Source organism: Paramormyrops kingsleyae, chromosome 2 (assembly GCF_048594095.1).
Source record: "Paramormyrops kingsleyae isolate MSU_618 chromosome 2, PKINGS_0.4, whole genome shotgun sequence".
NCBI lineage: Eukaryota > Metazoa > Chordata > Actinopteri > Osteoglossiformes > Mormyridae > Paramormyrops > Paramormyrops kingsleyae.
Genome location: NC_132798.1, coordinates 4,593,231 through 4,604,752, shown reverse-complemented (window position 1 = coordinate 4,604,752; position 11,522 = coordinate 4,593,231). Strand labels below are relative to the sequence as shown.

At 43.3% G+C, this 11,522-nt stretch overlaps 2 protein-coding genes across 2 annotated transcripts; one reads left to right on the top strand and one right to left on the bottom strand.

Moving 5' to 3' along the window:
* Positions 1-1,767: 1,767 nt before the first annotated feature.
* mak16 (MAK16 homolog (S. cerevisiae)) lies at positions 1,768-5,392 on the top strand. Its single transcript, XM_023838467.2, has 10 exons — positions 1,768-1,972; positions 2,240-2,289; positions 2,557-2,666; positions 2,798-2,862; positions 2,984-3,135; positions 3,224-3,278; positions 3,736-3,810; positions 3,983-4,090; positions 4,226-4,291; positions 4,779-5,392. The coding sequence occupies exons 1-10, from the start codon at positions 1,958-1,960 to the stop codon at positions 5,004-5,006; spliced, it is 924 nt and encodes a 307-aa protein (XP_023694235.1). The 5' UTR covers positions 1,768-1,957; the 3' UTR covers positions 5,007-5,392.
* A 231-nt stretch (positions 5,393-5,623) lies between these two features.
* tti2 (TELO2 interacting protein 2) lies at positions 5,624-11,478 on the bottom strand. The gene is made up of 8 exons (XM_023838465.2): positions 10,994-11,478; positions 9,779-10,479; positions 9,217-9,403; positions 9,008-9,100; positions 8,637-8,821; positions 7,893-8,036; positions 7,633-7,795; positions 5,624-5,955 (listed from the first exon to the last, which is right to left on the bottom strand). Exons 2-8 carry the CDS (start codon positions 10,465-10,467, stop codon positions 5,875-5,877), a joined length of 1,542 nt encoding a protein of 513 aa, XP_023694233.1. The 5' UTR covers positions 10,468-10,479; positions 10,994-11,478; the 3' UTR covers positions 5,624-5,874.
* Positions 11,479-11,522: the final 44 nt, after the last annotated feature.

Genomic DNA, 11,522 nt, shown 5'->3' with positions numbered 1-11,522 from the left:
GGGAGAACGAACAAGTCCAGAGCAGAGGTGGGAACTGCACAACCCTGAAGGTGTGAGCCACTATCCCACTCCCAAGAATCCATCTGCTAACCTCTTCCCAGGCAACAGGGCTCAGGGGCAATCTGAACAGGATACCAGTCCATCCCGGGGCACATAGACAATTTAGACAATTTTACCCTGGAGGGGAGGGGCAGCAATACTACCCAGAGAGCCCCCACCCTGGAGGGGAGGGGCAGCAATACTACCCACAGAGCCCCCATCTGCACTGTATATTTTAGATTATATACTTGGTTCCTTACTTAGTATTTATTATATATTGTAATTTCTCTTTTTTACTCCGACTTTACTTCTTACATTTTTCTATTTTTTTTTTTTTTTTTTCTATTTTTACACAGTCACATAAGGGTGACACAGAGATACATTTCACTGCATGTTGTATGTATGTGACAAATAAATCTCTTGACTTGACTTGACTTGACCACCCCACTGCAGTAGTGTTGTAGTTCTCGAGACCGGTCTTGGTCTCGAGACCGGTCTTGGTCTCGAGACCAATTTTTTGTGGTCTCGGTCTTGTCTTGGTCTCGACTCTATTTGGTCTCGGTCTTGTCTTGGTCTCGACTCTATTTGGTCTCGGTCTTGTCTTGGTCTCGGACATAGCGGTCTCGATGGGATGGGGAAAAAAAGAGAAAACTGCACATCCTCACAGAACAGTATCATTATTTATTACGCGCCTCAATTCAAATGCAACCAGTCAGATGCATCCATTTCAAAAACGTTACATTTTATACATTTTCTCCACGGACACTGCCAGTGCTTCACAGTCCACAAACACCATACACATCGTATCATACATCGGCAAAAAAATGTCCGAAAATGTCCGCGAAGTCTATAGCATAGTTATAATTCAAATAAATTAGGTATTTTACATTGATTAGAAAGCACGGTCTTGGAGGTGCAAGTCAATCTGGAGGCTCATTCTCTTCAATTCAAAGCAAAGGATCATTACATAGCTGTATTCATAGCTTACCCGAGGCCTCTGTCCCTGGTATAAGAGACTTAATATGAACATCTTTCTGGTACATCCCATCTCTTTCCCTTGACGAGGTCTGATAAAATGGTTATAGGAGAGGATTGCTGAGAATATTATTTTCCATCAGGTCTCGTAACTATGACAAATCTGGGAGATTTTAAATGAGAGACATATGGACATACAGACAATATAATTGAAAAGATAACATGAATTTGATTTAACGAGTAATGAAACTTTACAGCAATGCGTTTTTTCTCTACAGTTGATCTGGGTAATGTGATGTCGATTCTAGCCCAAGTATGTTTTCGGTCTTGGTCTTGGTCTTGGTCTCGACCACACTTGGTCTTGGTCTCGCCTTAATGTGTCTTGGTCTTGGTCTTGGACTTGGTCTTGGTCTTGGTACCCTCAAGTCTCGGCAGTGTCTTGGTCTTGATACCCTCCGGTCTCGGCAATGTCTTGGTCTCGGTTTAGGCGGTCTTGACTACAACACTACACTGCAGAACAATTTAGTTTGTTTTCTGAAATGTTACATTTTTGAAAACAATATTTTTTTGTTCATTCTTTTTGGCACTATAGAGTTATCGTAAAATCGGTAGATATTTACCGAAGTCCTGGAATTCGTACATCTCTTCACGTTTCGGGACAACATGTGGAATGGCGTTTGTACTTCTCACTCCAGTACTGTAGGTGCCGCTATTCATTTCTTGATGAGTTAAACCAACCTTTTTTGAAGCGGAAATATCGCGAGATTCAGTGCGGCGTGTTCCCCCTGCTCTGGCGTGGTTTGAGGGTCTGTAGCCACATGTGGCAGTTTTAGTGTGGAGTATTTATCCATGTCTAATTAGTTATTTTCGTATTAAAATATATTAAACGACTTGAAACCATAACTCTAAACGTGGATAAACTGTTGTCCTAAGAAGTATTAAAATGCAGCACGACGACGTAAGTAAAAAGAGACTGCTCGGTGCCATTAAAGTGCTCCGAAATGAGTTACAGAACCAGCGAGATCTAGTCGGGTGCAAAATCTCTCTCTCTCTCTACATATATATGTATTATAATATGTGGACACGCTTCCATTTTAATTACTAAGAAAAGAATCCTTAAAAAAATGGAACACAAATGGAATCGTAGTATTTTGGCAGTGCCTAGTTAGTTCTGATAATGAGATACAAATGTACAGACGTGTAGTCAATATGTTTCATTATTTAGGTAATCTGGGACGTTATTGGAAACAAACAGTTCTGCTCCTACAAAGTCAAGTAAGTACATTGTGCTGTTTATGATAATTATGAAATCATGAGCTCTTCACGCTGTATAGTACAGTACTGAGGCATTTTTTTATTTAGTAATTTGCTCGTTTTTTCATTCTGTAAGATACTTTACTCGGGTATAGCTGGATAAGTTCAATATTTGACTGATCAATTAATGTGTTTTGAAGTGTAGTTACCTATTTTGGATTCTTTGTTTTCATAATTTAGGCAACCTTCCGAACGTAATGTATATTGGTGATGATGATTTCCTTTTAGAACGAAGAATAAGAATTTTTGCCGGAATGAATATAACATCACTGGGCTTTGTAACCGGTCATCATGTCCACTGGCAAACAGTCAGTACGCCACAATAAGGGAGGTGAAGGGTAAGTCACAGCCTGCTTTGGATAAGAGCTTATGCGATAGATGTTTTACATACAGTTCGCTTACGTGCCATTGGCTGAACTTGTGAGCGCCTGTAAATTTACGCTGCGCTATTGCTCTGCCTGTCCTGCAGGTCAGTGCTTTCTGTACATGAAGGTGATAGAAAGAGCAGCTTTTCCAGCGCGGATGTGGGAGAGGGTAAGCAGAGCTGCTGCGGAAGCAGCCGTGTTTATATCTGCCTTACGGATCGTGGTGAGACTACGTAGGAAAAGCGTATGTTCCTTGCACCCGCCGCATGAAATGCGTCCACTTTGCGCAGGTGAAGCTGAGCAAAAACTATGAGAAGGCCCTGGAGCAGATTGACGAGAACCTAATCTATTGGCCGCGCTTCATCCGGCACAAGTGCAAGCAGCGCTTCACCAAGATCACGCAGTACCTCATCCGCATCCGCAAGCTGACTCTGAAGCGACAGTGAGTCCCGGTCTTCCGCCACCCCGGAACATCGAGGGCATCCCCGGTGCACCTTGTAATTTGGCCTTTGGTGTTTTTTTGTTTTTAGGAGGAAACTGGTCCCCCTCAGCAGAAAGGTTGAAAGGAGGGAGAAGAGGAGAGAGGTACATCTGTGTTTTGAAAATCCACTGTCAGACCTCCTGCATTCACGATGAGTGCAGTTTCTTTGTTCTGCCTAAATTAGTCCTTAAAGTACCAGATAAGACAGTATTGCAGTATTCATGTATTTTTCACATCATTATGCATTTTAAAATAATTCTACCAACAGATTCCGCCAAGTACCTGGTACCAATGTGCAGATTATACAATGCAGTAAAGCACCATGTTTTGTGCAGTTTAAGGTGTTACGCAGCAGGAAATGACATCACTTGGTTACCTCCACCTGTGTATAATTTTGTATTATTACTCTGATATCCTGCTTACATGGTCTTCTAAAAATCACATTGTGTGGCAACTGATTTTTTGGGAAATGGTCTGTAATGCATTTTGTATTTTTATAATGCCTGCCTGTGTGATGAGAGTTCATGTCTAAATGGATAAAAATGTTTGCCTTGGCTTTAGGAAAAGGCGCTCATTGCTGCCCAGCTAGATAATGCCATAGAAAAGGAGCTACTGGAGAGGCTGAAACAAGGAATGGTGAGTTTGTGGCTGGGCTGTCTTTCACTCCCCACAGCCAGGGGGCAGCATTGAGCGTGTGCCTCACTCGCAGGTCATGCTGGGTGTCGTCAGATTGTGGAGATGACTGATGCTGTTATGAGAGGTTCATGTCAAATGTAGACTGCGGTGACTTTGGCGTGTTTTTCTGTAGTATGGCGACATCTACAACTTCCCGGTGCATGCATTTGACAAAGCGCTCGAGAAGCAGGAGGAGGAAGAGAGCGAGACAGACTCGTCAGAAGAAGAGGAGGATGATGCCGTGAGTGGCCGCTTCCATTCCCACATGCCGACAGCCTTTGTACGATCAGGCACACTGGACATGTCACTGTTGTCACAATGCATTTATCCTGGTTAAAGGCCAAAATCCCAAAAATATGTATTTTCTGGTTTCTAGGATGTTGGGAAGAAGGAGTTTATCGCAGAAGATGAGGTGGAGGAGAGCGACCTCAGTGATTTCGAGGTAAGTAAAGGCTTCGGCTCAGTAGGACATTGTAGGTTATTGCTGAAAGTTATGGTTATGTTTAAAGAGCAGTAAGATATATTTCAAAAGATACATTTGAGGAAAAGTATTTAATTTTACAGTTCCACATTTTACAAAAAAGCTAAATTCTAGGAGTGATATCACATGTGCCTGAGTGCACACACATTGAGATTTTCTACATCTGCATGTTAACATTTTTGAAAAATACACTCAATATTTTTGCTAACAAATAAATTTACAGTATGTTCACCATTTCAGTACCGTTATTAGGAAGAAAATGTTATACCTTTGATTCATCAAAGTAACCTGTAGCAGTTATAACAGAAGAGAAAATTCAAATGGAAAAGTTGTAAAAACCTTTTGATTGGTAGTGAGAGTGAAACAAAATTGTAATGTAGAGCAGAACCAGGCCTGTCCAGGTCTCCATGGGTACGAAAACATCGTGCTGTTCATTTGTCTGTGATAGGACATGAATAACCTGAAATGTGGCAGTGATGAGGAGGAAGAGGAGTTGAGTGAGGAAGAAGATGAATCTGAGGATGAGGAAGAGCTGGAGATGGAGGCGTCTTCCTCAGCCAAGGGGAAGTCCAAAGGGAAGACGCCTCTGAAGGGCCCGGCGCGAAAGAAACGGGCCCATGTGGAGATCGAGTACGAGCAGGAGACCGAGTGTCACGCCAAGGTCAAGGCCACATAACCATCACGTGGGCACCGGAGCGGGCAGAGCGTGGGCACCGGAGCGGGCAGAGCGTGGGGCGCTGACGCCGCACCAAGGACACGTCTGTGGAGTGCGGACTTTCCCCAAAGAGCCATACTGAGGCCACCACGGGACGCTCATGTAGAGCCTGAACTGTTGGGTTCACTCTCTCGCCTGTGTATGCAGGCAGCTTTCGCTCATCTCTGCAGACGTATTTATGCATCCTGGAGTTGGCCCATATTTTTTATTAGGAGTCACAATTTGTGCTGATTGACTGATCTCACTGTTGGGTCCTTCAGCAAGACCCTTATCCCCAGATTGCCCCAGGTACTGTCTCGCTCTGCTTTCTTTAAAAAAAAATAAAAAATGTACATTGCTTTGTGTAACAGCATCTTCTAAAATTAAATATAAATGTCTTGTGTCTGCTTTAAAAAAGAACGTAAATTTTGATCCGTAAGGTTTTGAAATGTCCCAAAGTTTTCTAAAGGATGGAGCTTATGAACTGTAGCGTCTCACAACTGTAATACCACCTCAATGTTGTGATGACTTGCTACAGCAGTTACAGTGTGAGATTAACCTTCTCATATACTTAGAGGTAAAACAATAAGGCAAGATAATTCTGTATTTAGATAGTTCTGGGTTTATTTAAAATAATCTTGGCACACAAACCATGTGATTAGGAAGAAAGACACAAACCTCATCCTGCAGCCCTCAGTATCGATAATGCAGTGAGCTGAGAGCCTTCTGAGGAGGACGGAGCACGATGGCCACAGTATCTGCGGCTATGAGGACTAGCATCCTCTCTCTGGGATGTGCGACGCCTTCGGTTCTTGCTGCACAGGAACGCCTTGACGTGCCATGTTGGTTCTCAGGTGGCGTCTCTCACTTTCTCGATGCATCTGAGCATGGCAGGGTGACAGGAGCTGCCATCTATGTCCTGGAGGGCACCCTAAGGGAGGAGGGACTCTTAGCTGGGGAGGGAAGCTACTGTGGGGATGATGCCAGAAGACCTCATATAAAGTGGATCAAAGAACTCTTTATCTAAAAATCATCACGACTGATCAAGGCGCCCACAGAGAATACAAACAGAATACTTGATCTGAGTCACAAGTTCTTGAGTGCTCCTTCCCCAAATCTCTATATAGCTATCCAGACAGGTGTATAAGTGTCATCGCTGCTTAACATTCTTCACACATTGCATTAACCTTGTTAGGGTAACACATGCATGGACGTTAGCAAGTTTTCAATAAATATTTAATTGACAGGTTACAAACCCAGTTACACAGAGTTAGTTGTGGGGGAAAAAATGCAACATGGTTTTTCAGAACAAAAATGAGACTCATTTTTGAATGACATTTGGGAAAAACTATTCTGGGAGATAACATTACAGATTCTTAGGGATGAATGAAAGGCAAATGTTGAACTTACTGATGATAAAGTGAATAGCTCTGAAGTAGGGCTGTCAAAATTAACAGGTTAACGCAGATTAATCCATAATCATGATTAATCTGATAAAAAATTTTAACGCAATTAACACATCTGCAGTGCAGAATGACTAAAAATCCCTGAAATGTCTTTGTCAACCCATTTCGGGCAGTTTTGGTGCGTTCCATTTGCCCTGGGAACTCGTATTCCGAGTTTTGAAGCCGGAAGTGACAACATACGCGCTCCTGTTTCTCGGAGATCTGAGAAATATCTCGGAGCAGCACAGAGGATCCCGAGTTCAGAATCCAAGATGGCTGTGCCCTTTATCAACAGAAGGGAAAGTTGTAGTTCTATACTGTTTAAGCACTACTTCTCATTTGTGGCTCATTAAATCGGTCGCACACACTATACCGTCCAACTTATCTGTGGACGTGTTGCTATACATAAAGTTGGACGAGTTTTATACATAAAGCACCGCGCGTAATGTGATATCAACTGATATTGCTAACAATGGCAATTAACCGAGCTAGAATTGGATTTCATGATTAGTCGTATTATTTGTGGGATTTACGGTAGTTCGGGCTAATTGTAAGTGAATGAAGCTAAAGACCATTTAAACTGAGGTACCTTAAATACGACAATTTGTCCGGCTTAGAAAAAATCTTGCTTTTTGATATGGGTCCATGGTATTGCACTTCTGTGGCAGATGGAATGCGTCCGACTCGTGTTCAATATGTTCAATAAACATGTTAAGTGCATATATATTCCCTTTTTTCTTGAGTCCATTTGCTCATGCAAAATGAATTGTGATTAATATAGATTAAAAATGAATGATATTTAATCGCGATTAATCTAAATTAATCCACAGCAACCCTGTTATTAATCTGATTAAAAATTTAAATTGTTTGACAGCACTACTCTGAAGTATATTTTTATTATACTCAAATTATTTATTTAGCTTTTGGGATATAGGATTGTTCCTTGACACTTGAAATGACAACAGCGCCTACAGTCTGAAGAAAACTTAAGCCACTCAGCTCTATCAGAGTGTATTCTTTGCTCTGTTCCTCGCAGTACTGACCTGATACACTCACCCCCAGACCAGACCCTTCAAATTAAACAGCCAATCAAGAAGGACAACATGCACTCACCCCCAGACCCTTCAAATTAAGCAGCCAATCAAGAAGGACATCATTCCTACCTTGACTCTACCTTCACAGGAGTGGTCCAATAAGAGCAGGCACTGTGTGGTCCTGTCCAGAAGTTCGTCCCTCACAGCAGGTGGACACATGTCGGGCTCAGAGGACACGTCACACATCATTCTCAGCAGGGCTCGCGAGAGCGTCTCCAGCCTGCAGCCCACCCTGGGAGAACACGGCGACCGCGGGGGAGCTCAGCACCTCAGGAACGTGACTGAGAACCCCCCCCCCATCCCCCCTCCCCCAGCCTCGCCCCGATTACCTCGGCCAGGCATTCCGTAGAACCTCCTCAAGCACATTCAAGATGCTAAGTCTAGACTGCTCTCCAGGGCCATCAGAGACCTCCAGATATCCCACAATCACTCTCTCCAATCTTTTCAGGTGGCGAATGATGACAACTCCCATCCTAGGGGTATATGTTAGGAAAATTGCTGTAAAATTTTCATCCATATCAAAAATATGCCCATTGATCATATCATTGGGCTATCATTAGGTTCTAATCACACTCAGTTATATATATGTGTGTATGCCTGTAACAAGGCATTATGTAATAATGCCACATTATGTAATAACGTGACAGAATGTAATTTAATGATGATAACGATAATGCTGATAATAATAATAGTATGGTAATTTTGCAATGTAAAACATAGGTTATAAATTTGTAACATTTTGTCACGTTATTACATAATCGAATATTACATTATGTGTAACAACGCATTACGTAATAACATGTCATTATGTGATGAAAATTTGATACATTTTGTCTAGTTATTATATAATATCTCATTATTACATAATGCATTTTAACAATGCCTCAAAATAAGGGAAAAGGAATATGTGTAAAGAAGCATTCCAACGTACCTGTATTCATACAATGCAACACATAAGGGATCATTTCATCATTCAATTTCTTTACTCATGACGACTCATGGATAAACCGGCACATCTTGACACATCTTTTCATTTAAAGACAGGCCAGAAAAAGGCAGAAAGCAAAGCGAACCTGCGGATGAGAAGGGCGAGGTTGTGGGCGTAAACCCTACGTATGGCCAGCTTCTGCTCCATCTCCATATGGGTCAGCGTGAGCTGGAACACTTCGTCGTAGCGGTTGGGTCGGCGGGGGGCATCGGGACACCCACAGGGCTTCTCTAACACAGAGAGGAGGTCCAGCAGGCACGGAAGGACCACCTGTTTCCAACATATAGTGTTAAATTCACTCAAAAGTAGCAGCTATTTTTAGGCTATGATGTCAGCACTGGCCAATTGAAGAGGCTAATCCACATCGACCTCTGACCTTTACAGGAACTTGTGGGAAACTTGAATGAGTCAGGAGAGACATAACAAGACTTAAAGCAGCCAGTATACCAGGAGTACCTCTATGAGCGGAGCCTCGGCCGTGTAGAGGTGGTTGAACAAGGCATGGTAGAGCACCTGGGCTCGGTTGTACTGCCGGAGATCAGCTGCAGGCTAGGAGGCAGAAGAGGACACACACCATCTACCACCAAATTTCCACACTACATCTCTTACCAGCTAAATTATTTCTGCACCACCTGTGGCACCACCTGCCTCGACGTCAGTCTCACCACATTCAGGACGATGTGATGCAGACAGTACACCCCCAGCACCTTGTTTTCAGTGCGGTAATCGTCAGAGATGAGGAGAGAGGGCGGGAAGACGCTCTCCAGGTACTCCGCCAGCCATGGCCGCCTGACCTGGATCAGGAACCAGGCGAACACATGCTTGGTAGATTGGTTTCGTTTCCAACAGTCCCTGCATGACAAGAGAGGAAAATGATTTCTGTCGAGATCACGCTGCGTCTATATTTACAGATAGGATGATGAGCATGATAAGGAGTGCTGGGGATATTACTCACGAAAGTAATCCGTTTAAGACAGAGGTGGAAAGTTCAGGTCCAGAAAGTACAAATCCAGACTAAGGTTTTGTTTCAACCAACCACTTTAGTACCCTGTGACTTTTTATGTTAAGCGGGATGGTTGAAACAAAACCTTGGTCTGAATTTTTACATTCTGGACCTGAACTTTCCACCTCTGTCTTTAATGGGTTACTTTTGTGAGTAACTCCCCCAACACTGATGTTTACTGTATATGTTTTAAAAAAAAACATATATAAATAAAATGCATATACTTTTGCATCTGAGGCTTCAGAATGTTCAACACGGTCCCCAGGACGCCAGCGTGGCCGTGAGAGTTCCACTCACACAGAAACTGTGTGACCGACCCTACGCCACACGTGTGAACAAGCGTGTCCAGGAGCTGGAGAGCCGCCGTCCGGGACGACTCGTCAGTCCACGGCTGCTCCTGCAGGTGGGTCACAGCAAACACGCAGACAGGAGGCGCAAGTGCACAAGACAGAGCTCTCATGGAGGTAGAAGTCCTGTCACTGTGTTGATTTTCCGGTCCATCACCCAGCCGGCTAATAAGGGCTTGGAGAACTGTACACGCTGCAGCAGCGAGTCTGGGGATGTCAGCGTATTCGCCATGTGGAAGGTCACCGCTCTCCGTCTCACAGAGGGGCAGAGCAGCCAGCCCAGTCACCGAGCCCAGGAAATCACCGTACACTTTAACCATATCAGAGTCTGCATTGGTGCAACAGGCAGAGAAAAGCCAGTGGGCACTACCAGTCTGAAAGAGCTTCCTGATGGTGTCCACAATTCCGGGCTGCCGTTCCGAGGAAGAGCGCATGTCGCCAAGAGAGTCCCGGATTTGGCGGAGCACCTCGGGGACCGGCCGCCCAGACTGAAGACCGGGGCTGGAGTCTCCATCTCCATGTCCCTCCTTTATCTGGAGCCCGTGCAGAGTTTCGGGCAGGTCCATTTCTAGAACAGCCTTAAATAAACAAAATAAGAAAACATTGTAAGGACAATTTTTTAATTCCTGATTTGCTTATATCTGGATCGAAGTGATATCTCCATTGAATGTCCCATTCATTTCTGAATGCCGGATTAAAGCAGTCTTACACATAAAATTAAAAACTGAGAACATTATATCCTATTACTTTCTTAACGCGAGCTGACTGGAATAAAATGTGTATTATCATCAAAACAATAGGCTACATCTTCAATATGAATCGCGGGCGAAAGCGTGACGCTACTACGTTTCAGAGGAAGCGACAGTTTGGCTAGCGCTGCTAATTTTTAATTATACCGGCTACTGTTCACAATGCCGCTAATTCTAAACATATGATTGCACTACTGCACTTTCTTCTTCTTCTTATATTTTTCTATTTATTTTTGTAGACTTCCTTGGCAACGCATGTATATAAAGATAATAAGATATTGCTTTTTAACCGACAGCTAGCGGGGCGGTAACATTTTGAGATCAAATGACACGGATGTCTTACGGTTTTCGGATGTTCATTCAATATATTAAGTGAAACGACTGGTGTTTATTTTATATCAGTCTCATCAAGCTGAACGATGTAATCCATAATGGCCTCAAAACGTCTTCCATTTGTTTCGCAGTATCCTTCCAGCAGAACACGTTTCTTCAGGGTGTCACATTAAAATGCCTCCGCCCCGCACGACGGAAACATTTCATGGTAGCACAGACAGACACTGCACCCGCATACTCTCCTAACGGCCACCAGAGGGCGCCTATTTCACAAGGCTTATTGCTTCATTAGGACATCGCTTAATGGAGTATTATTTAAAAATAACCCTGTAATACTTATACAGCATACACGAGTAACTTAACAAGTTGTAAAAAGCATGAGACCCATGAACCTCATTTAACGTGAATATTTCGCCTGCATCGATTCAATGAGCGTTTAGATCTTTCCTGTAATGATGCGACACCATTCTTCCAGAAGAAATTCCATTATTCGGTGTTTTGCTAGCGGTGGAAAACGCTCAGGTCAGCTGCATAATCTC